Genomic DNA, 27821 nt, shown 5'->3' with positions numbered 1-27821 from the left:
TCTGGTAATCGGCCATAATCTTTTGGTTTTCGGCCATAATCTTCTTGTTTTCGGCCATAATCTTCTGGTATTCCTTTTCAATCTGGTCATTTCTTGTGTTCAATTTGCTTATCAGTTCATTTGGTTTCTGAGCCTCGCTTTCCAGTTGCAAGATTCTACCTTTTAAGCTGTTATTTTCTTGCCAGATCTCTTCCATTTTCCTCAGAATCTCAGATTTGAACTCTTCCATAGGTTGTGAGGAGTTTTCCTTATTTGGGGAGGGTCTGGATGGTTGTTTGTTCTCCTCCTCTGTTTGCTCGGTTGTCTGGATTTTCTCTGTGTAGAAGCTGTCGAGTGTTAAAGACTTCTTTTTTTTGTTATTATTCTTTCTCTTCTGAATTTCCTGTAACTGGTTAGCCATCATTAGCCCAGCAGCTTCTCAGGTTTATCCTCGCTCTCAGTGTCTGTCTGAGATCTATTGGCTCCTGAGGACTGAGTTCTAGTTTTTTCCAAGGTCAAGCCCCCTGGTGGATTCCCTTGCTAGAACCTCTGCAGGAGGTTTCTTTACAAGTCTCAGGGAGCTACTTCCACAGTCGTATACCCATCTGCACTGGTTCCCCACTTAGGCTTTAGTTCCTGGTTGTGTTTGCCTCCACCCACGCCTCTGCTCAGCCGGCACCCAAGCCTCTGCTCAGCTGGCACCCACGCCTCTGCTCAGCCGGCACCCACGCCTCTGCTCAGCCGGCGCTCCGCTCCCAGCGTCCGCTCCCGCGCGCGCGCGCTCAGATTTCGCGCTCAGATTTCGCGTGCGTTCTTGACTTAATGGGGTCCTAAGTCTTGCTGCTCTCAGGAACAGGTCCCGGAGCTGCTGATGACTCGATGGGTGCCCCAAACTTGCTCTATTTCTTTTTAGCTGGGTTCAGAGCTATAGGTGAGTGTGGAGGGGGTGGGGGTGGGGCGGTTGCTCAGCTCGCGCTTGAGTGAGAGCCCTTTTTAGCTTGGAAATGTCTCGATTCCACGTACCTTCCACGCTGTGCCCTGTTGTGGGGTTCCTCCGTTCGTCTGGACTTGTTTTTATGTCCCCTTGAGGAGTTTTGTGTGTTTCGGTCAGGAGAGGTTTAGAGCTGCTTCTTACTCTGCCGCCATCTTAACCCGGAAGTCCGGCTACTAAGACAATATACTTTTGTATATTTTAAGAATCTGGGCATATGATATTCCTTGAAGTTGAAATCTCACAAAGCAACTGATGGAAAATGGAGAGTTACCAGGAAGTTCCAAACTCTCTGAAGGAACACTTTGGGGAATTTATTATTCCTTCCTCTACCTCTCCAATCAGATAGTCAAGGCAAGTGAGGGAGTTGAGAAGGTCTTGAGCATCAAAAGCTAAGTGAATCTGCAGTGATGAGATTTAAATGCTACTGAAAGAGGCATGATATTCCGTAGAGTCAAACCAAATAGAGCTATTGATGGACGATGGAGTGTGTGTGTGTATGTATATGTATGTGTATGTGCATATGTGAGTTCATGTGCATACACATATACCTACAGGGAACCTCTTAAATATTTTAACTTCCAGTTCTATGTAATGGTATTATTTCCATTTCTTTATTGATGTTATAACTAATACTTCTTAAAAGTGGATGCCAATAATATATTCATGTATATTATAATACTTTTTATTTAATGTTTTTTGGTTACTTATTTATCATTTTGAATAGTATAAAATTTGTGTAATTTCTTCACTGATACTAAACATTAAAATTAAATCAAGTACATACTTCCTCTATCAAGCATATATTTATAAATATCTTTAGCTTAGAAATTGAGACAGGTACCATAAAGGCAATAAGACCTCCTTTATCCAGGCCCTGCCTGTCTAGAGTTATCTTTAAATTTATCTTTGCTACTGAAATATTTGACTGAAATTTTGTCTATGTTGGACCAGTGTCTCATGAGTAAAAGTGATGAAGTAGAAAAACATGCCATGGAATCAGAGAATCAATTAAAATTTAACTCATGCCTCTTCTACTAACTATTTTTTTTTCTGGATAAGTTATTTAACCTTCAATTTCCTCATCTCTAAAATGAGAAAATCAGACAAGAGATCTCTAATGTTTTCTTTTCAGTTCTTAATTTATGATCCTATGTGTATAGTCTTTTCTATTCTTCCTTTCAATGGAAGAAGACTGATAACCCTCTGAATTATCAAGATTCTTATATATTAGTATTGTCAGCCAACCCAATCCAGTTGAATATGTTTGGATTTTTTGGTATGCTCCAAAGAATCTGTAATTTTAACAATTTCTAAATGGAACATAAGTATAGAATTCATGAATTTCCCATTATTAATTGTTCACACTTTTCATAATTGACATGATATATGAATAAAAACTATATTCTTTTAAATTTAAAGTATGACTTTTGTTTATAAGGGGATTTAAAAATACAATTAAAAACATTTTGCTTTCATATCTTAGAATTAATACTTCAGCTTGGAATTACAAATTCTAATTGGCCTGTCTTAAATATTTTAGGGTTCTTTTAAGATATGTAATTCTGTTTCTTTTCACTGAATATGGAAAAGGATAAAGTTAGCATTTTGTAGTTAAATCAATTACTTTCCACTTGTGAAGCTGTTGTAGAATTTCCTATTGCTAAGAAAAGTCCTCTATTTATTAAAATTTAACTTGTAGTCTACACATAAATTCCGAACTGCAGTTAATATGAAAATCTTTTGTATGTATTTCTACCTACTTGATTTGACAAACTATTGGAAATATTATGACAGCACATTGATTTTAATACTATTGAATAATTTGTTGGATAACAATCTCTTGAAATTACAGATCTTATAAATATCTGTCCAAGTGAACAGAATCATAAGTCATACATGCTTTGTCACTATACTTACTATTTATTTTGAACTATCTTATGAATTTTGAAAAATGATGATGAAGGGGGTATGGGGGCAGCTAAGTAGCTTAAAGGATTGAGAACCAGGCCTGGAGACAGGAGGTCCTGAGTTCAAATGTGGCCACAGACTCCAGCTGTATGACCCTGGGCAAGTCATTTAACCTCTGTTGCCTAAACCTTATTCCTCTTCAGTATTGATTATAAGACAAAAGGTAAGTTTTTCAAAAAATAAAATACAATAAAATGATGATGATGGATTTTTATGAGAAATTTTTATACTCTCAAACATATCCTATTAAAATTTCAAACTTAATAATCTAAATTTTGATTTTTTGTGTTTGTTTTATACTCACTCCACAACCTATCTTTTCCAATCAATTTTTTTCCTAAATCACTTGCTTAATGTTTTTATATTTAAGCTCAAACTGGGCTTCTCACATAAGATATTCCATCTACCATTTTATCAACTTACAGTGACTGGTCCCTATAACTGAAACAGATTGCCTTCTCATCTTTGTCTCTTCGGATTACTAGTATCTGTCATACCCAGTTCAAATATATTTTTGGGACATTTCAGTGGGACATTTCCAGATCTTAACTGTTAGTGAACTCAGCCCAAATTGCATTATATTTATTTTGTATGTACTTAAAATTTATTCATGTTTTCTACTCACATAGCGTCTCTGTCTAATTTATTTTATACTTTCCAGTACAGTTCCACACACACAGTAGGTGCTTAATGTTTATTACTTATGTAAAAATTATAGTTCCCCATTCATTTGAATTGGTGCCTCAAAAACAGAAACACCTAAAATAATATAAAAATGACATTTTTATAATTACAAGATTATAGTTATAAAAACTATAATGGAATTTGAAGGAGAAGAACTGACCAACTTAAGGTCATTTGTTTTTCTTGTTATAATATAAAAGGTTAAAAACTCTAGGAAACAGGAACATTTCAGATGTACAAAAATTTACATATTTAATGGTAGAAAAAGAAATTTATTGCCACAGAATGAACTACTGTATAAGAAGTCAAGGAGAAAATGAATGTGAATGATAAGTCAGAAAAATGTTAAATTACTAGGATGAAAATACATAATTATATTGGCAGCAGGCAAATGAATGTCTGAATATTTCATTTTTATTCACAATATATAATTACATTCATGTTGTCCATATTCCATGTTACTTAATCTTCTCCTGCTGAATGCCTTTCATTCCATTCTTTTTTATATTATATATTATATTAACTTAGATACATCTTTCCCTATGAAGCCTTACTAATCAAATTTTCTCCATGCACTTTGACTACCTGATCACTCTATCTTTCTCTTACCCCCATCCTGTTTTTTGTTGTATACATATTTTGTTACGTACTGTTTTATTCCCTTAGTCAATAAGATCCTTTAGGTCAAGGACTTTTTAACTTTTGTATTTGTATCCCTAGCACTTACCATATTATCTTGAGTTTGTTTATATGTATATTGTATATGTGTGTGTGTGTGTATAGGTAGAGAGATGCATATATATGTATATATGTATGTCTAAATACACTTAGTTAAGAAAAACACTTTGAATTGAATTGACATAAAACTAGCATCATCTCATCTAGAAAAATATTTTTAAAATTCTAATTCTTTATAATCTATATAAATTGATAGTAATAAATTGATTTTAATGATTTAAGTCAAAGGATTAAGGAAGAGGAATCAGTCACTCTAGCAACAAAATAGTATGCAATATGAATTACAAAATTTTGAACTACAAAAATATCATTTGGCTCTATTAATAAATATATAGTAGAGTAAACTAATTGATTGGAATTTAAAAAAAGAATCTTATTGAATTATCACATAAGTTATAAGATGCCTAAGATATCTTTGATACAAAAGATACTTAAGGTAATTATGGGAAACAGTGGAATTAGACTGATTGATTTACTATATAAGATGATGACTTAGATACTTGATATCTATGATACTTGAAGTATATAAAGCAACTACATTATTTAGGATAATTGAAGTATGGAATATACTTAAGAACTTTATCACTATTATGGCAGTGAATAGGAACATAAATAGTCAGAAAACAGGGAGCAATTTGGAGTTCCTCTCCAAAAAAGCACAAAACAAAATCAAAGATATACAAAGGAGTGTGTACAAGAAGAAAACACTGGGAAAACAGAAAAGGAGAGAAAATTGAGGGTAAATTACCTCAGATGAATAGGGGCATAAGAAGCAATATATTGGAGAGGAACATGGAGGGGAGCAATTATTTTTATTTTTTACTCCCACAATTCTTTCTCTAGCTGTAGATAGTATTATTTTCTATTTAGAATATTTTTCAATGGATACATGATTCATAATCTTTTTCCCTCCCCCAACCCTTACCTGACAAGCAATTCTCCTAGGTTATACATGTATCATTGTTCAAAATCTATTTCCATGTTATTCATATTTTCAGTAGAGTGATCTTTTAACATTAAAACACAAATAATATCCCTTTTGAACCATGTGATTGATCTTAGGTTTTTCTTCTGCATTTGTGTTCCCACGGTTCTTTCTCTAGATATGGTAATGTTCTTTCTCATAAGTTCCTCTTGATTGTTCTGGGTCATTCCATTGCTGCTAGTAGAAAAGTCTAGTACATTCAATTGTGCCATAATGTACCAGTCTTTGTGCACAATATTCTCCTAGTTCTGCTCCATTCACTCTGAATTAATTCCTGGAGGTCTTTCCAGTTCACATGGAATTCCTCCAGCTCATTATTACTTTTAGCACAGTAGTGTTCCATCACCATCAGATACCACAATTTATTCAGCCATTCCCAAAACAATGGACACCAAAGCAGGGAATTCTTGAAACTTATTCTCTTCAGAATTGAAGCAAAGTGTGAATAATATCCACATATAGCTATTAAAATCCAACTATAGGGAAGTAAGAGGGGAAGGAGAAAAGGAAAAGAGATTGACAGACAAAAGGGGTGGTGAATTCAGGGAGGTGGTAATCAGAAAAAAATATTTGTGAACAGAGAAAGGATAAAAGGAAAAGAGGACAAATGGGAAAAATAAGACAGAGGGAAACATACGGTGAGCAATCCTCATTGTTAAGGTGAATGGGATGAATTCACCTATAAAATGGATAGCAGAGTGGATTAAAAGACAGAATCCCACAATGTTATCTTCAAGAAACATATTTAAGTCATGTAGACACACACACAGAATAAAGAAAAAGAACTGCAACAGAATCTTCTATGCTTCAACCAATTTTCAAAAGTAGGGATAGCAGTTATGATCTCACACTGAATGAAATGTAACATTTGCACAATAAGAAATGACCAACAAGATAATAATACACATGCACGTGCAAATCTGTAAAGATTATATGAAGTGATGAAAAGTGAAATGAGTATAACCAGGAAGACATTGTATATATAAACATCAATAAAGTACAATTATTAACTGTGAATGACTTAATTGTTATCACCAGTGTAACTCTTAAAGATGCATGATGTAAAAGGCTATCATTAATGCAGTGCTATAGACGGAAAATACAAAATCTGATTGCTGATTGGAATATGTCATTCTTCACTTTATTTCCTCAATAAATTTTTCTCTAGTGTAAGCAATATGTCTTCTTTTACAACATGATGAACACTGAAATACATATTGTATAGTAACACATGTAGAACTTTTGTCATCTATCAAGTACCTGATATCTTGGACAAGGGAGAATGGTGGCAGGGAGGGAGATAAAATTGATGATAAAATGTCAAAAATGATTATTAAAAATTGTAACAACATGTAATCTCTGGAAAAAAAAAAACAAAAAAAGAATGTTCTTTCTTCCCCAGGAAATAACCTAACGAGATGAGAGTTTTCATTGTCCAATGTGGAATTCGTCATATATAGTAATAACAACTATGAACACATTTCTTTTCACCCTCTCAACTACCTGACTATTTTATGTTGCTATATTCATTTTTTATATCATTCTATTTTATACCAGTGTACTTGAAAGGTTATATTATTTATAACCCAGTGAATTTGAATAACCATCTCACTTACTTAATATAAAGATAAGGATTAGCTTTTGTTTCCTCCAATACAGAAAAATAGTAACAAAAATCATAAAGGCACATGTGAAGAAATGCAGGAAACACAATTCACACAAATGGTTAATTACGATCAGGCTAACCATAAAGGAACAAGCTACTTTGTGGGACTACTGAAAAGTTATTATATAATCACCATATATTCTCATTGTCTCGATTATTCACAGCAATTGTAAGGTAATACTAATTACTTTTTTCAATGTGAAATTAATTCAAATTTGTTTTATCTGAAGATTTTTTAATCAGTACGCATTCTGTGAGAGAATACCATATAATCCAGTAATACACAGAACTAAATAACCAAAAAATAGTCTATTTTCGCCATTTACTTTTCTGGCAAAGTGATTCTAAGAAAATAATATTTTATAAGTAGTATAAAAACATTTTTTTAAATCCAGGTGCCATACTAAAATGATATTGTGTTATAAATTCTGAAATTTATATTAGGCTTATGTTTTTTCCTCACAAATTCAATTTTTGACACCATCACCTCTACACATTTAAGTGTGACTTTTGGGGGAAGGGTCATTTTATTACCTATAAATCTGGAAGTCCAAAAGACAAATATTTTTATAAGTTCTTCTTTGTTATGCGTACATTTAATCAAATTTGAGTATAATATACTTTTTCTGAAACCATATGCTTTTTATTACAGTCATAACTACATTTTTTCCTTCTGGATTTTCTTTTCATAATTGCATATGCTACCTAGTAGCAGAGGGCATTTTCTTGGAAATATGAATAGGAAAAAAGACTTGTTTTTCATGTTCAATTTATGAATTATCCACCCCTTATTTTTGTTAACTAGTTTCAAGGTACCTTTGATATTTATTATATCATTTAAGAATATTAGAAATTAAGAATAAGATGTTCATGTAGTCAATTATATATCTGAAAAGAAAGGGGAACACTGAAATATTTGAACATATTATTATATCAAAATGTTTTCTTATTAAAAAGCTGCCCCATTGGTGACTAGGTGCTTTTACTATGAAGCAATCTTACTAGTAATTGAACAGAGGAAGCAGAGCTTATCATATGTGCTCTAATATATCATATTATTTTACCATAATATTTAGCTATTTATCACATTATGCTGGAAGTAGAATTTAGACATTTTCCTCTAGTACTAATAGGATTTAGGTTCTATTTTCTAGAGTAAGAAAAATAATATTCTCATTGTGATTTAATTCTAAATGGAGAAAGCTAAATTCATTGATTCAATTGTTTTGCCTTAATAAACATTGAGGATTTTTAAGGAAATACTTGTACTTTTATGATAAATATAAAGGAATATAACAAAAAGTCCAGTTTTCTTTCTCACATCTCTTTTGCTTTTTTTTAACTTATTGTCTATTCTTAACAGTTTTTTGAAAAAAAATTACTTCCTAATTCTCTTACTCTCTGTTATTCTATCACATAACCTGATCATTATTACATTATTGTTGTTGGTGTGTACAATGATCTCTTGGTTCTGCTCACTTTACTTTGCATTACTTCAAGTAGATCTTCCCACTTTTTTCTGAACTCCCTTATTTCTTTACCACATTACTACTCTATCACAATCATATGCAACATCTTGTGCAGCAATTCCCCAAATGCTGGAAATCCCTTAAATGCTTAATTCTTTGATTCCATAAAAAGAAGTACCAAAAATATTTTTGTATATATACATCAATTTACTTTTTTCTTTCATTTCTTTTTAGTACAGGTCTGTAGTAATTTTTTTGAGTCAAAGAGTATTGTAAAAATGGGTCTAGTTAGCAATGGTGTCACAGCAAGTATCAAGCTGCAAACACTAGCAGGGGGGGAGGGGAGTGAATGGATGGCATTCTTTCTCCTCTCTTCCCCCTCCTTGGCAGTTGCTATCTCTGATAACTGTTAAAACAGAATCCCTTTCTGACCAAGAATGGAGGCTATTTTGACTTAGCTATGACAGGGCTAAATTGGCTGACAGAAAGGGAATAATCCCACAGAAATTAACAACTTCCACTTTTGGAAATTTATTCCTTAAGCCCAAGGTAGATCAAGTGCTCAGGATGTCTTCTAACGATTTTCTTGAACTCAGGATTACAGCTATATTCAGAGTCTGTCTGGATGGAGATTTGGCTTGGGTAATATATGAATTGGGTTTGTAAAGCCTGAAAATACAATACCTCACACCTCACAATATTAACAAGGGAAGGGATTTATTAACCCAGGGAAACAGAGAAAGAGGGATAAATTCTAGGCCTGAGGGTGAGGTAAAACTATCTAATATCTTCAGGATGCTGTCAGAAATAGCAATCTCCTCAGAGGGGAATGCCTCTGAATAAAACTATTCTCCTAACTCCATCACAATCTAAACTTCCTCTTAAATCTAATACTATCAATTTCAAGATGGTGAAGGTAGTCTTGATTGAAGATCTGTATTATTTAGAGATTGGCTGGGATAATGTATATAAGATATTTTCACAGTGCTCACAGCCTTGTTATAGTCAGTATGGAGTATTCAGCAAAGAAACCCCCTGATCCCTGAGGTTAGAGATGAACTAGGTGATAAGAAACAATTCCTACCTCTTTCAAGCCACCCAGCTCCCCCCCAAAGAATGAGTTTGTCAAGCTGGGTGTCCTGTATTTTATACCCACATTCTTAACTGCCCCAACTGCTTCCTTTCCTGGAGTTCTGGTGGGTACTGTGGAATTCTGTGAGGCAGTTCACCCCAGTTAAGATCATGCATGTTACAGTATATACAATTTTTGGACTTTCAATATGCTCTCAAGAATGTTGAGAACTCCACCAGCAGTTGATTAGTATACATATTTTCCATCATCTCTTATAGCATATATCTTTTCTAATAGGTGTGAGGTGATGTCAGAATTGATTTTCTTTGCAGTTTTGCTATTAATTGTGATTCATAACATTTTTATATGAATAGAAATGGCTTGACTTTTCTTCTTCTGAAAACTACCTCTTCATATACTTTGATAATTTATCAGTTGAAGAATGGCTCTCATTTTATAATTTGTCTCACTATGTATTTGAGAAAAGGGATTTTTATTAGAGAAACATTTTATCAATGGAGTTTTCTCAATTACTTTTTTAAAAATTAGATGTTTTTTTAAATTTTGATTTACCTGATATCATGATTGCTACCCTACCTTTTTTTTACTTCAACTTAAACATAAGTGATTCCCCTCCAACATCCTATTTTAATTCTTTGTGGTCTTTCTGTTTCTCTTCTGTGCTTTTTTTTTTTTTTAAAGTACTTCAGTCATCTCTTTTTATTCTTTTCTCTTCCTTTCTTTTTTTGGCAGCACTTTCAGTAGCTGTTGTCTTTCTCTTACTTCAATTAAATAAATAAAAACACTTTTTGGAACAATTAGCAAAATTCATATATATTTTATACATATGCATATAAGGGTGTATAGGAATTTTAATGTGCCTAAAGTTCTGTATCTACAGTCCATTGCTCTTTCATGAGAAAGATGAATAGCATGCTTTCTAATCAACTCTGAAAAGTAATACATGGTTAATTATTTCATTGATCAGAGTTTTTAAATCTTTCAAAGTTGTTTTGGCTATTTCATAAATTATTATCTGATTTCTCATTTCACTCTGTATTTTTCATACAAACTTCCTTAGTTCTCTGAAACTTTCAAATTCATCATTTCATAATATTGTTGATATTTCATTACCTCACTTTACCATTAATTTATTTGCATTAATAATTTTTTTAGACATTAATTCTCCAACTAAGATACCCACTTTATTTCTTATTTTTTGCTGTTACAAAAGAACTGCTAAACTATTTTTGTACACAAGACTTTTCCCCTCTCTCTTTGATCTCTCTTGTTATATATAACTAGTAATGATTTTTCTGGGTCAGAGAGAGTACTCAGTTTACTTTTTATTTGAACATAGTTCCAAATTATATTCCAGAATGGCTCTGATAATTAATAGCTTCACCAAGAGTTTACCCCTCTAATAACAGTTATATCTCTTTAAAAATAATTTTTTTCAAAAACATACTTCACAATGTAACTATCAAGACATTTTAATATGAATTCATCTGATTTATTATTTAGAGCAATCTTAAAATATGGCTGTTTATTGATTTTATTTTTTCCTTCAAAAATGCCCATTCATATCTTTGGATGATTTGTTAAGGAACTGAATATCATTCTTATACATTTGAATCAATTCATTATGTATCTTGTATTACAGACACATAATTATGATTAATTATAATAATCAAAATATAAACTTAAGAATTAATGTATAATGAATCCTGATAAAACTACTAATATAAATTCTTATTTTCAATTTTTATAAAATATAAAAGGAATATGATACCCATTGCACAACATTTTGCCTAACCCCTTGGATTTAGTTTGAAGAGTGTGTTAATTCATATTATTCATCAAGAAACATATGTGTAAATTTAAAATTTAACATTATCTTAAAGCTAGCAGTATTGAAAGTAAATTGAGGTAGATACTCTTTAGAATGGCATGTGAAGGTAAAAATGATTGCTTTTTTACATATGAAAACACAGAAAAATATTCTTAATCTCATTTTTGATTCTTAAAGTTGTATGAAGCAAAAATGATTAAGATAAGGTATTCTTATTCAATCAAATAACATTTTTACTTCAAATTTCAATGTTTATAAAATGTTTTGTTGTTGCTTTTCAGTTATTTTTAGTCATGCCCAATTCTTCATGATCCTAGTTGCAATTTTCTTGTTAAAGATACTGGAATGATTTTATATTTCCTTCTCCATCTAATTTTAAAGATGAGGAAATTGAGGGAAATAAAATTAAGTGACTTGACCAAGGCCACACAGCTAATAACTATCTAATTCTTTCTGACTCTAGGCAGAGCACACTATCCATTGTGCCGTCTAGCTACCATGAAAGAAAGATATTTAATGCTAAAGTCTATTACTATTGGATTAACTGCGATGATATTTAAGCATAACATAATTTATATGTTGATCAAATATAGTGCTTGCACAATAAACAGATAATAAAAAGAATACTAAGGTATACCATTCTGAAGTTTGTAGAAACTGAGCATGTATTTTATTTATCGTCAGAGCTACTACACTTTTTCTATCTTCTTCTTAGCACTGTTTGACTTTACCAAAAAGTGTTCTTTATTCCAGCCAGAAGATAGCAAGGTCAAAGGTAAAACCACGTTAGAAGATCTTTTTTTATTACAATTGCCCTTTTTAAAATTGATATTATTTGTTCTCTGGTTTATTTATATCACATAATTGGCAGTATCCTAAAGAACCAAAGCCTGAGGAAAAATGTCAGGCAGTTAATTTCCTGGATTTTTTATTCCAAACATCCTTTTATGTGAAGACTTTTAGGACTGCCAAGCCCAAGGAAATGACTCGGCTCTACATAGATTTTCTTCTTCCCATTTCCACTGTAAAATTTCTTTTCTGCAATCAAAAGGACACTTTTTCCTGCTGAGGTAAGCCTATTGGTTTGTCTTTTTTCCTTATATAATGTTCCAAAAATAACAGCCCAATGGATAGTTGATTTATAATAGGTTCATATGCCAGTCTTGGCCTTGCTTCTACTTTACTCCCTATGGTTCCATTTAGTCAAAAGTAGTTGACTCAGGTTAGAATATATTCTTTATATGGACTATTTTTGGGAAAGTGGCATTTATTCTTTAGCTTTCAGATCTCATCTATACTCCATATAGGTTTCTATAGTCACTATTCCTTGTGAAGATTCATCCTTAAAATTATTTTTAAAAGAAATCTTCAAGGGAGTTTTTTTGTATACTGAACAGTTATACTCAATTGTCAATTATTTGCATTTTTCTTCATTATCATATCAGAATGGCTTTGTTTTTGTTCCTTCTTCAAATTTTCATAAAGGACTTAAATCTTCAGTTGCTTATATACATTGCTAAAAATGTACTGAATAATTTGCACCAATAATCACATTTCTAACAAAGTCAAAAATGTGAGAAATTGACTTCAATACTTTCTAAAGATGCAAATTAAGTTACATAGTTAGAATTTTTTTATTATTTCCCCTAAGATTTAATGTACTTCCCCTTTTGTATCTGAAATCATGTTAGTGGATGGCATGAGGATTGCTTATTTTCTTTTTAAATCACTTAAAATTCCTCTTCCTATATGGAAAATAAAAGTCAATTAGAACAAGCCAAAAGTACTTTAAATTTATACCATCCCTGGTCTTTTGAAAATGTGCAAAAGTTTTCTCCCACTTTTTTCATGAAAGTTATAAAGTTATAAAGCTGACATATTCCTCTAACACTATGTTATAGTGAGAACACAAATAAACCAAAACCACCTGATTTTCAATCAGAGAACCTGGATTTTAATAGCATCTCTGTCATTTATTTCTTGTATAATTGTTGCAAGTTATTTAATCTCTCTGGGTTTAAATTTCCCCATCTTTAAAATGAAGGGATTGGATCTCTTAACAATTTAACATCTGTAGATCCTATGACCTATGATTATATTCATATTAATGGAAGTCAACCTAAAAATTACTCTAAAAGATTGTACAAAGATAAATATAAGAATACATTTAAGGTTTTACACTATGAAATAGTACTTCTTAACCTTTCTTGTTCCTTTCTTGTTCCTTTCTTATTACTTTCTTATTCATTTCTTTCACAGTCTGATAGAGCACCTGTACACCTTCTTTGAATGCTTTGTTCCTTTCATTAATAACTGAGGAATTAGTGAAAATAAAGATATACTTTTTCTTATACAAATTCACAGACATCCTTAAATCTAGCCACAGTCCCTTTGGGACACATGAGCTCCAGGTTAAGAACTCTTTCTATACAGTTTATTAGCTCGAATTTATTACTCTCAATCAATGTGCACCTTCTGAAACATAATGCTTCACTTAAAATCCTTCATAGTACTATCTTGTGGTTTGTAGTTGATTGGGTTTTCAGAAATCATGCCATAGGTAAGTATGTTTTGGCAGATCATACCAACTCAGAAGGTCTTCAGATATATCTCTGGAGATTTTCGTTATGCTTAATCTCCTAGGACCAGCTTGATTGTGTCTGGAGGAGTTCCTACAGTCACAGAACCAATTGCTAGGTAATTCATTTATTTGAACAAAAAAAAGGTCAGTAATGATATTTTCCACTTAGAAGCTAAAGGTATTAAAGGGCAGCATGGCCTATTAAATAGATAGATAACTACAGATTAGCCATACATGAGTTCAAATTCCTCCTTTAATGGATTTGGGAATACATGCTGCTTTCTATAAATAGATTTGCATTATATGTTTTGAGAATCTCATAAATTTTAGTAAAGGAAATTCTGCACTGGGAGATCCTAACAGTTAAATCACAAGGGCATTATCCTTTCCCCCATCCTCTAACCTTGCTTAAAGATAAAATAATAGATACTTGACCTTTTAAAATAGGAGCAAAGAAGTACTGCATTGACAGTTGGAGGTCTTCAGGTAAATAATCTCTTGCATAATCTCAATTGGATTTAGATTTTATTTATATTATTTAGATAATCTAGATTTAGATAATTTACATTGGATAATCACTTTGAGGTTGTTTTATAGCTGGAATTCTGTTTGGTGTTGAATAGGTTATATTATTATTGATTTCCTTTCTACCTCTAACATTCTATGATTCAATGATACACTAATAAAAATTATAATATTAGACAAGAAAATGTTAGTTAACTGTCATTTATATGTAGATGGAAACAAATACATTCTTATTGTGAAGGAAAAAAGCATATACTTATCTCAAATAGAACTCAAGTAAATAAAGCTTAGAACCTGAGAAATAGATCTCCAATATCTTTCTTGAATATTAATATTGAATATACTAATAAGAGCACGTCCTGATGCTCTCTAGAATAATTTGGTCTATGCTCTCTGTGAGACTATGCAATTTAATAGTTTTTAAAATCCCATGTCTTACCTAATTGAAAAGATATAACTTTTTTTTTTGGCCAAATTGTAAGTGAGCTAAGATTTACTGATTATTTATAAACTCTATGAAGCTATTTTACAAAGGTCATGGTATATATAAATGTTATTCTGTGGAAGGGGTATAAATTAGTGTTCTTCTTAGCAAACAAGATAATATTTAATTAATATTATTACTCTTTTCATATGATTAAGAAATCAGAGAATCAAAACTTATTTCAGTAAAACTGGACCACAGTCTATTATAACCATTTAATTATCAGTGGTATTAGGCTTTTTGTCATTTGTCCAGATAATCATGAAACCAAGACCCACAGAAAAAATAAAAGCAACAGAATAATTTTGTTCAAGTATAGATTTCAACATTCAAAAATTAATAAGAAACAGAATTTTCATTAGTTTATCAAATTATATTTTTGCAAATTTAAAAAAAGAAACAAATTTAGATAAATTATATGCAGAGATCAGGGAAGCCTAACCTTGCCATATTCAACCATTAGATTTCATCAGGCCATGAATCTTAGGATATGATCACCTCCAGATCCTACCCAGAAACTAAAACTCCTTGCCTCCATAGATATCCCCATTAATAGGGGATATCTAGATGTTGAAGGACAAAAAAAAGTTTTAAGTTTTACATGCGTTAATCTAATAAATCTTGTATTTTAGAGATCAATGAAAAGCAAGAAAGAGTTAAGGAGAGTCGTAACTTTCTATGAAACATACAACCTAAATGAAATGACAAAAATAGTTTTTTTTTTCCCTCCTTATGTTCACCATAGCATCAACTGAATCTTTTTTTTTTTAAATAGATGCTCTTTCTTTGTCTTGGTCTTGCCAGTTCTTTTTCTTCTCTGGTAAATGTCTCAATCTTATTCTCCTATCTGTCTTTCCTTCTTCCACCTCACTTATTCCTTTCCTCAGGTTTATTTCCATAACTGTGAATGATATGGAATCAAGTATTTTGAAAATATCTAGCACTATAGGGGAATTTAGTCCAACTATCAATTTATAGATAACTTCTCTGTACCACAATTTTGCTAAATGAGTACATCATTAGCACATGATAACGAAGTAACAAGACTAGTATTCAAATTCAAGTAATTTGATTCCAAGTCCATTGCTCTGTTTTATCAGATTATTTAAGGGTTGGGCAAACAAACCCCCCCAAAATGCCAAAAAAATCCAAATCCTAAATGTAATTGCTATATATATATTTTACTATGTTTTTCTTTCTTTCTCCACAACTTGTCTAATGATGACTTTGTTTAATATAATCCGATAGTATTAGGGGTTAAAATGAAAAGAATAAGTATCACCAAATATTTAGGCATAAATTAGCTAAGACAATGATGTTTTCATTTAGCTTTTTTGTTTCTTTTAGATATGATTTAGGCATGCTTAAATTCTTGCAAAACTCTTTTTTAGAATTCTTAATTAGTAATAAGACATTTGTTTTTTACTATCAATAAGAGAATTGATGAGGATGCCACAGAAAACCTATGTATAACACATTAATTTTTCAGCTCTAAACTTGTAATATCTTTGTTATCCCATATGTCTTATAATATAAGGTACAAAGCCAAACTTTTCATTGCCATTTAATTTTTATAATTATAATTATATTGTGGGGCAAAGAAGCTTGTAAATATATGTTCGTCCCCATTATATTTGTTTAAAATATCCTTATTCTACCCTACTCAGGAGGTTCAGATGACCACATGGTTTAAGAAGAATGGCATAATAAAATCCAATAGAGTTTTTGTACTCTGATTGAAAGAACAAATAATACTAGACAAATTTAATTTCCTTCTGTGATGGCATATTAGGCAGTGAGATAAGGAGAAACTGACATAGATATTTAACAAACTACAGATCCATAATATTGACTCCTGCAACTTAGATTACCTGGCTTGAAGGCTAAAACCTAAATTAAGTATTTATCATTATCTCAGTGTATAGCGGAAGATACTCCATCGGGATTAGTTCTGGGTCTATTCCTTACAATATCTTTATTCATGTTTCAGATAAGTGAACTGAGAACATGACAATCAAATTTCAAAATAATAAATTATATATAGTTGCTAATATTCTGGAAAAATAAGAATATAATTTGAAATAATTTGGGAAATTGGAAAAGTATTTCTACTTAAACAAAATATTTTCACTATAGGAAATTTTATGATAACATATTTAGAAACAAACAAATGAAAACTTCAACTAGAGAACACATAAAGATTTGTCTGGATAAAAGTATAGAAGAGAGAGCCCAGGATTTATAATCAAATACATGATAAATAAAGTCAGAAATGTAGCAATGCTATGAGAAAGCCAATGTCAAAATTAATGTAATATACAATATATTACAAAGCATGTTGTTACATGCCAGACATAGGAAGCAAATTTTTTCTATCCTGCTTTTATTGTAATAGCTTAGTTCAGTTCTTGTAAAAAAATAAGAAAAATACAGAGAATTCAAAAATTAAGGAAGAAGGAGTAACAAAAAGATTCCATGAGGAGTGGAAAAAGGAATTGACAGCCTAGAAGAGCAGTTCTTAAACTTCTTGGGCTCAGAAATATTTTATTATTTTTTAAATTATTGAGCATCCCTCCAAGAGCTTCTGTTTATGTGGGTTGTATCTAAGAATATTTACCATATTTAAATTAAACACTTATACCATAAAAATAGCTTTGACATAATGAATCTTACATATAAGAGTCTTGGGAACTCCCAAGGGTCCCCAGACTATACTTTAAGAACTGCTAACTGTTGACCTAAAGGAAAGTTTTGTTAAGGGAAACTTACGTATAGAGTAGATGAAAAAAAGTTTTTGTCTTTTAATGAGGAAGATGATCCAGTATTCATTTTTGTAGAAAAACTTAAAAAATAGAATAAATGAGACTCATTTAAAATAAGAGACATATGGTTTAGGCATAAGGAATAATATATTAACTGTAGGATTGACAAAAAACATTCCTTTTGATAAGGAAGTCATAGAATCTATACTATGGAAAAATCTTCAAGAGAGGAATTATTTGTCCTAGAAAAGTTCAGACATGCACTTGCCTGCAGAATATCTCCTGAGATTAACGAGAAATAAGAACCAGTACTATTGAACTTAGCATTAGAAGGTTTGTCTTCAACATCTCAGCCCAGGCATTTCCTAGAAGACTACTATGTTACCAGAAGCAAGACACTTAAATTCTGAAGTCTCTTTTTTCCTTATCTATAAAATGAAGATCACAATATTTGTACTGTATCAGTCTACAAAGAAAAGTGCTTTGTAAGAGATAAGGTACTATATTGGTGTGATATGTTATTGCTATTAAAATGTCTTTTCTAGCTTTATAATTTACTTAATTGATTCATTTAATTAAAATGATAACCAACATTTATATAGTGCTTATTATGTACTAGGCATATGTTAACAACTTTAAAATTATTTTATTAATTCTCACAACAACCCTGGGAGGTAGACATTATATTATCTGCATTTGCCTGATGAGTAAACTGAGGCAAGCAGTTTCAGGTGACTTGCCCAAGATAATACAGCTAGTGTCAGAAAATGGATTTGAATTCTGGTCTTCTTGAGTCCTGGTCCAGAGCTCTATCCACTATGTACCTAGCTACCAATAATTTATTTACAATATATATATGTATATGAGCATTGCAATGATTAAAAATGTAGTGTATCCATTTTAAAAATACAAATGAACTATTATAAAAATCAAAATTCATTTATTCATTTCTTACTTAAATCTCCCTCTGTCTGTCTTTCTATCTCTCCATTTGTATATATAACATATATAACATTGTCCTTCATATTAATTTATTTTCTGATCTATTTGCATGAAAATGTTAAATTCATAGGTTATATTTTGTAATTGAAAAGCACTACAATTTTGTTATTACATATTTATCTTCTTTGTTTCTAGCTGCAATTATTGACCAAGGTACAAAAAAGCTTTAATAGAAATTCAAATGCAAATAAACATAATAAGAAATTCTATCTTGACTGCATTTTGGAGAGCACTGTCTTAGAAATAAGTGAAGCAGGCAGTTCTAGGAATGTAAAAGATTTTTGTAATATTTGAGAGTAAAAGAAAAATAATTTACCTAGAAGTCCTTCCAGATAATGTTTTCTTTAGGTTAAGGTTAAGGTTTTTATAGTTCAATCTCTATTAAGAGAGGACAAGGATAGGTACTACTACTGAAATATAATATTTTAAGTCTGTATTAAGTTGCGATTATTATATTTTTTCTATGTATAATGCAAGGGACTTTGACAGCTCTTCTTTGGCATTCTCTGTAGACATATTATTGGAATAAGGCACCAGATGCTTTTGATAAAAATGAAATTTCAGGCTAATGTTTAGAACCTTTACTCCTCTGATTTCTTGCTAATGCCATACATTCAAATAACTCTTTATTGAAAAGAAATCTCCTCTACATAGCAGTGAATTGGTTGAAAGGAATGGAGAAAAATAGCTGAATTCTTGTAGTTGTGGTCATAACTCCTGTATTACATTGACTGATTTTTCTCATTATTTGACAAGCTAAATTTCAGTGTAGAATACTGTATTAATTTCTACAGCCAATGGACATAGTTTTGAGTAATAACTGTTGTACTGAACTTACAGTCAAGAAGACTTGGGATCAAGTCCTAATTCAAAGATGTATTGGTTATTTGACCCTGTGTAATTCCCTTATTCCTTCTAGAATTCAGTTTCCATATATCTAAAATGATAGTATTGAATTTAGTGGTCTTCAATGTTCCTTTCCAGCTCTGAATCTATAATCTTGATGCTATTAACTCATAAAATTAAGGCAATAAGCAACCAGTGAAAAGACCTAAAACCCAATTTTGTAACAAGAAGATTAGGTTTGATTCTAGTGATTCAGGACAGCTACTAAGCCCCCAGATCTTTTCACAAACACATTATCTGACCTCTGGGTTTCCAAAATTAGAGCTTTAACACTTTCCTGCAAATATTTTATGCCTTTAAAGTGTAAATATACTTGAGAGGAGTAGCAATTAAAGTCACCAACCATTTACAACTCAGCATGAATGAAATATACAAACAGTTAATAGAATTTACAGCCACAATAGACTTTTGTGATCATCCAGGGCAAATCTATAATTTTATTGATGAGGGGAAAGAAGTCTAGAAAGCTTGATGCAATTTGCCCAAGTTCATATAGGTAGAAAGTAGCAGAGTGAGAACTTAATTAAATGTTAAGTCTTCAGATTCACAATCCAACGATTTTTCAACTTTGCCTTTCTAAAACTTGATAGGAGAAATGACTAGTTGGTGTCTGTAGAGGGTAGATTAGGAAAAATTCCACCTACTTCACAATGTTATCTAAAGCTAGTCCTGCTTATTAACCAATAAATGTTTTTAATATAAAATTGATGTGTGATTGGCTGGCAAAAATATCCCTGTACCTTGCAGAGATGTTCCAATGTCAATAGTTAATGATTAAAATAAAGTGTGTAGAATGAAGTAAATAAAAAGTTTCTCCCTCTGGCATCTCTAGCTAGCAGTCATTATTTCCATCATTGTCAAATGGTATTATTGGTAATGAATGGCACAAGGCCCCTGTCTTCTTCTTCAGAATCACAAAGCATCATTGCAGCTAATGCTGATATCTATTGAAAGGTAGATATTCCTTTCCTCTATAAACTGCTCTAGTTTTTTTTAAATAATTTTTATTTTTTAGAAAAGTTATCATGGTTACTTGATTTATGTTCTTACTTTCCCCTTCACCCCCCGAGCTCCTCCCCCCCCCCCCCCGCCCATAGCCGATGATCATTTCCACTGGTTTTAACATGTGTCTTTGATCAAGACTTATTTCCAAATTGTTGATAGTTGCATTGGTGTGGTAGTTTTGAGTCTACATCCCCAATCATGTCCACCTCAACCCATATGTTCAAGCGGTTGTTTTTCTTCTGTGTTTCCTCTCCTGTAGTTCTTCCTCTGAATGTGGATAGTGTTCTTTTCCATAAATCCCTCAGAATTGTCCTGGGTCATTGCATTGCTGCTAGTACAGAAGTCCATTACATTTGATTTTACCACAGTGTATCAGTCTTTTTGTACAATGTTCTCCTGGTTCTGCTCCTTTCACTTTGCATCAGTTCCTGGAGGTCTTTCCAGTTCACATGGAATTCCTCCAGTTTATTATTCCTTTTAATGCAATAATATTCCATCACCAACATATACCGCAGTTTGTTCATCCATTCCCCAATTGAAGGACATACCCTCATTTTCCAGTTTTTTTCCACCACAAAAATCGCAGCTATAAATATTTTTGTACAAGTCTGTTTATCTATGATCTCTTTGGGGTACAGACCCAACAATGGTATGGCTGGATCAAAGGGCAGGAAATCGTTTATAGCCCTTTGAGTGTAGTTCCAAATTGCCATCCAGAATGGTTGGATCAGTTCACAACTCCACCAGCAATGCATTAATGTCCCAATTTTGCCACTCTCCCTCCAACATTCATTACTCTCCCCTACTATCTTTTTAGCCAATCTTCTAGGTGTGAGGTGATACCTCACCTTTGTTTTGATTTGCATTTCTCTAATTATTAGAGATTTAGAGCACTTTCTCATGCGCTTATTGATAGTTTTGATTTCTTTATCTGAAAATTGCGTATTCATGTCCCTTACCCATTTATCGATTGGGGAATAGCTTAATTTTTTACACAATTGATTTAACTCCTTGTATATTTGAGTAATTAGACCCCTGTCAGAATTTTTTGTTATAAAGATTTTTTCCCAATTTGTTGTTTTCCTTCTGATTTTGGCTACATTGTTTTTGTTTGTACAAAAGCATTTTAATTTAGTAAAATCAATCATACCATTCACATTCAGAGTTATAATTATTAGTTGTGTATTCTCCAACATTTTGGTATACTCTCTTAGTTCTACCCTTTCTTTTTAGGCTATTTCCTTTTAAACCAGTGATTTGTTTTAAACCAGTAACCCTTGTCCCCTCCCTTGATTTACTACCCTTTCTACCCCCCCCCTTGTTATTCCCCTATTTTTATTTTTAAAACCTAATGAATTCCCTCTCCCTTCTCCTTCCCTCCCTTTTTTGACCTCCCCACTCCTCTGCTCCCCTTGGTTTATCCCTTCTGACTTTCTCAGTAGGGTTAGATAGAGTTCTATATCTCAATGGATATAGCTACTCTTCCCTCTCAGGGTTAATTCCACTCAGAGTAAGGTTTAAATATTACCTCTTAATAATGTTCTCTTCCTCTCCTTCTTATAATAGTTTTCATCCCCTTCCCTTCCCATGTCCTCTTTGTGTGTATTAGAATATACTATTTTTCTTATTCATTCAAGTTTCTCTTGGTGTCCTCTACTATACACCCCCTCTTTCCCACCCACCTCTTATCATCTTAGACCATTTAGTACTCCAACCTCTCCTTGTGAATAATTCTTCTAATTACTATAATAGTGGATATTATAATAGTGAATAGAGTTTACTACAGAGAATTACACATAACATTTCTCCATATAGGAATACAAATAATTAGATCTTATTGAATCCTTTAAAGAGGCAAATTTAAAAATAAGTTTTCTTTCTTTCCCCTCCGTTTCTTATTAACTTTTATGTTTCTCTTGTTTTTTGTGGTTGGATATCGAACTTTCCATTTAGTCCTAGTCTTTTCTGTGCAAATACTTGGAAATCTTCTATTTTGTTGAATGCCCATACTTTCCCCTGGAAGTATATAGTTAGGTTTGATGGGTAGGTGATCCTTGGTTGTAGACCCAGTTCTCTTGCCTTTCTGAATATCATATTCCAAACCTTGCAGTCTCATAGTGTGGAGGTTGCCAGATCCTGTGTGATCCTGATTGGTGTTCCTTGATATATGAATTGTTTCTTTCTGGCTTCTTGTAAAATTTTTTCTTTTACTTGGAAGCTCTTGAATTTGGCTATAATATTCCTGGGGGTTGTCTTTTCAGGGTTTAGTGTAGAGGGCAATCTATGGATCCTTTTAATGTCTATATTGCCCTCTTGTTGTAGAATTTCACGGCAATTTTGCTGAATAATTTCCTTTAATATGGAGTTCAAATTTCTATTAATTTCTGCTTTTTCAGGAAGACCAATGATTCTCAAATTGTCTCTTCTAGCCCTATTTTCTTGATCTGTCAATTTCTCATTGAGATATTTCATGTTTCCTTCTATTTTATCAGTCTTTTGACTTTGTTTTATTTGTTCTTGCTGTCTTGAGAGATCATTAGCTTCTAATTGCTCTATTCTAGTCTTTAGGGACTGGTTTTTGGTTATAATCTTTTGGTTTTCCTTTTCAATCTGGTCATTTCTGGTCTTCAGTTGACTTGCCTCACTTTCCAATTGTGAAATTCTGCCTTTTAAACTGTTATTTTCTTGCCAGATCTCTTCCATCTTTTTCATAATCTCAGATTTGAACTCTTCAAGAGCTTGTGACCAGTTTTCATTCTTTTAGGAAGGTTTGGATATGATTACTTGTTAGTTCTCCTCTGCTGTTTGCCCTGTTGTCTGGATTTTTTCTGTGTAAAAGTTGTTGAGTGTTAAAGATTTCTTCTTGATCTTTCTCTTCTGGGGTTCTTGTCTGTGGCTTGCCATTGTTAGCCCAGTGCCCTCTCAGCTTTATCCTCACGCCCAGGGTCTGTCTGTGCTCTTTGGGCTCCTGAGGTCTCAGGTCTAATTGTTCTCAGGGTCAAGCCTCCTGGTGGTCATCTTGCTTGTTCCTCTGCCCAAAACTCCTTTAACAGTCTCATGGTGCTGCTTCCCCAGTCATGCACCCCTCTGCACTGGGTCCCAACCCAAGGTCCACGCTTGTGCTTAGAATCCCTATCTATAGCTGCGACTGCGCCAGCTCTCAGGGTCTGTGTTCAAAGTCTGTACGTTCTTTAGCCTCTTGGGGTCTTTAGTCTTGCTGCTCTCAGGAACAGGCCCTGGTGACCTCAGGTAGCTGCCAATTACTTAATGGGTGCCCCAAGCTCACTCTAGCTCTTGTGCATTGGCTTTGGCACTGTAGGTGGTGTGTGTGTGGGGGTTGCTCAGCTCGCATTTTAGTGAGAACTGTTTTGCCCCTTTATAGCATGGAAGTGCCTCAATTCCACGTACCTTCAATGCTGCACTCTGTTGTGGGGTCCCTTCATTTGTCTGGTTTGGTTTTTATGTCCCCTTGAGGAGTCCTACATGTGTGGGTTAGGAGAGGTCAAGCAGCTGCTTTTTACTCTGATGCAATCTTAACCAGGAAGACCCTCCATCATGTTTTATGAATAAGCTTTAACTTTTTTTTTGCCCTTGGCTTCCATTGCTCTCCAAGATGATATTTTTGCTGGCTGAGGTAGTCTCTGGACTTTTTCATTCCAAGACTGGAGCTAAAGGTGACTCCTGAGGCCTATTTTCTTCTTTGAGCTGACCTTCTTCTTGAAGCTGATTTCCTTCTTGGGGTGACTCTCTTCTTGGAGTTCACTCTCTACTAGCCTCTTTCACCAGATTCTAAACAGCTCTAGTTTTACTTCTATTCTTTTATATTTTCAAAGTTTAGACTTTCCTGCACAGTGTTTTTTTTTTTTTTTAATTTTTTTTTCTTCTTTTTTTTTAACCCTTAACTTCTGTGTATTGCCTCCTAGGTGGAAGAGTGGTAAGGGTGGGCAATGGGAGTAAAGTGACTTGCCCAGGGTCACACAGTGTGTCATTTAAAATCACTTGGGATACTTGGAACTACATTTCCCGTGATCCCTAATGGATTTCCGGTATTGGATGATGTATTCAAGGTGAGGGACTGTTTGAAATTAGGGGGAAGTGACTTGGAACTTCCTCTTGAGTTACCTGATCTTGAGGAGAAAGGAAGGTAAATGACTGAGGTGAGGTTGGAATAGGTTTTTCTTACAGGCGCGTGGTCAGTTTATCTCTATCAGCATGGCTTTTATTAAAATACTATTCTCCCTTTTAATCTCGGCCACCCTCATCATTTTTAACCATAATAACAGCTGGGAAGTGTCTGAGGCCAGATTTGAACCTAGGACCTCCTGTCTGTAGGCCTGGCTCTCAATCCACTGAGCTACCCAACTGCCCCCTTTCATGGTGTATATTTTATACACAAAAATCTCTAGTGTGGGCTTGGATATCAATGTTACTTTCTAACTTAATATTGTGTGCAAAAGGGTTATAGTCAGTACCTAACTGGTTGCTGGTAGATAAAACCTGGAAGTACAACTGGTATTCTGGTAGTACTTGATTAACAGATTTACTTATCTAGGACACATTTCTAGTGCCAAAATCCTCTTACAAATAGTTTTCCTTAAATATTTTCAAATTGCATATAAAAAATTAACATATTTTAAAAACATTGAGCTCCAAATTATTTTCCTGCATTCTACCTTGAGAAGGCAATTTGATTTTCATTATATATCTGACATGGAAAATATTTTTATATTAGCCCTGTTGTAAAAGAACATACAAACAAAATTAATAATAAAAATTAAACAGTAAAAATAAAATATGCATCAATATGCATCCAGAGTTCAATTTTTTTTCTCTTTGGGAGAGGATAGAATTTTTTATTGTGGGTTCTTTGCAATTTTCTCGGATCATTGTTTTGTTGGGAATAGCTAAGTCCTTTGTAGTAGATAATTGTAGAGTATTGCTGTTACTCTGTACAATATTCTGCTAGTTCACTTCACTTAAATTCATATAAGATTTCACAGGTTTTTCTGAAACCATCTTGCTCATCATTTATTAGAATACAATATTATTCCATTAGATTAGGCAGTGGCTAAGGACACTGGACATGGAATTCAAATCCCTCTTCAGATAATTCCTAGCTGTATGACCTAGGGGCAAGTGACTTAACCTCTGATTGCCATACAAAATGATCCACTGAATCCATAGAAATAGCACACTACTCAATTTTCATTACCAAGTCCAATCTATGTGGTCAAAAAAGTAGATTTAGACTGAAAGGCTGAACAAATACATTCTATCACAATCATATATCATATATCAAAACTTATTCAATCATTCCCCAAATGATGTGTATCCCCTTGATTTCTGATTCTTTGTCATCACCAAAGGCCCTACTATAAATATTTTTGTATAAATAAGTACTTTCCCCACTTATTTGAACTTTTGGGATTCAGAACTAGTAGTGGTATTGCTGGATCAATAGGTATGCCCAGTTTTATAGTCCCTTGGGAATAGTTCCAAATTGTTTTACAGAATGGTTGGACTAGTTCACAGTTCCACCAACATGTGCTAGGTTCCTCACATTCCCTCCATCCTTTTTCATTTGCCTTTTGTTTCATGTTAGCCAATATGATTGGTATGAAGTGGTATCTCAGTTTTTAAAATTTTTATTTCCCTAATCATCACTGGTTAAGAACATTGTTTCATGTTACTGTGGATAGCTTTGATTTCTTCTTCTGAAAATTACTTGTTCATATCCTTAAACCATTTTATAACTGGGGAATTTTTTATATAAATTTGGTTCAGTTCTCTATGTATTAGAAAAATGAAGTGTTTTTCAGAAAAAAAAACTCACTGCAAATTTTTTCTCCCTGTTTTCTTTTTCCCTTCTAAGTTTGGTGAATTGGTTTTGTTTGAACAAAAGCTTTTAAGTTCATGTAATCACAATTTTCTGTTTTGTTTCCTGTCATCTCCTCTATTTCTAAACTCTACCTTTATCCATCAATCTGACAGGTACATTTTCCCATGCTCCCATAATTTACTTATGATATCACTCTTTATGTCTAAATCATTTATCTTTTTTGACCTTATCCTGGTATGTGATGTGACATATTGTGCTATGTCTAGTTTCTACTAAATTGCTTTCTAATTTTCCCAGCAAATTTTGTCATGAGTTCTTTCTTCACAAAACTTGGATGTTCGAATTTATTAAACACTTGATTTCTATGTTCATTTATGACTATGTACACCTCATATATTTCGCTGATTGACTACTGTCTTATCCAGCACCAGAATGTTTAGTGGTTACCACTTTGTAATATATATTGGATTCTGGAAATGCTAGCTCACCTTCCTTTACATTTTTCCCCATTGATTATCTTGATATTCTTTTTTTAAAAATTACTTATTTAGTTAATTAAATTAGAATATTTTTCATGGTTACATGATTTATTTTCTTTCCATCTCCTTCTCCTTCCCCACCTTCCATAGTCAATGAGCAATTCCACTGGGTTTTTTACATTTATCATTGATCAAGACCTAATTCCAAATTATTAATATTTGCAGTAGAGTGATCTTTTAGTGTCTACATCCCCAATCATATCCCCATCGAGTCATGTAACCAAGGAAATTTTTTTCTTCTGTGTTTCTACTCCCACAGATCCTTCTCTGGACGTGGATAATATTCTTTCTCTTAAGTCTCTCAGAATTGTCCTGAATCATTGCATTGCTGCTAGTAGAGATGTCCATTATGTTCCATTATGTCACAGTGTGTCAGTCTCTACGTATAAAGTTCTCCTGGTTCTGCTCCTTTTGCTCTGCATTTCCTTGATATTCTTGACTTTTGTTCTTCCAGAAGGGCCTGTGATCCACTGGGATTTCAATCAGATCTGATCCTCAGGACTCCTCATACGTTGTGCCAAAATTTTTTATATTCATCCTCAGGATCCCTGATCCTGTGGGACTGGAATTCTTACTACCTTTCAGGACTTCTATTCCTTCTTGACCAATAGTGACCCTCTCTGCCTTTGAACTATAACCAAGGGGTGGGTCAAAGTAATGAAATTGCTAAACAATATCTGATTCTGAGCCTATTGCAATCACATGGTGCCATATAATCTTTTTCTGATCACTTTCCAGATACCCTTATCATATCTGGCTTGAGAGCTCCTG

General features: G+C 32.9%; 1 protein-coding gene across 1 annotated transcript in view; it reads left to right on the top strand.

Moving 5' to 3' along the window:
- SEMA3E (semaphorin 3E) overlaps positions 1–27821 on the top strand; it is a 385477-nt gene that overhangs the window by 104370 nt on the left and 253286 nt on the right. Inside the window, exon 4 of the mRNA XM_044679056.1 lies at positions 1239–1250. Coding sequence (XP_044534991.1) covers positions 1239–1250 — 12 coding nt within the window. The remainder of the gene's footprint in view (positions 1–1238; positions 1251–27821) is intronic.

The sequence above is a fragment of the Gracilinanus agilis genome, chromosome 5, assembly GCF_016433145.1.
Source record: "Gracilinanus agilis isolate LMUSP501 chromosome 5, AgileGrace, whole genome shotgun sequence".
In the NCBI taxonomy this organism is placed as follows: Eukaryota; Metazoa; Chordata; class Mammalia; order Didelphimorphia; family Didelphidae; genus Gracilinanus; species Gracilinanus agilis.
Note: the sequence above shows the minus strand (reverse complement) of the source record. Positions and strands in the feature narration are given on the sequence as shown.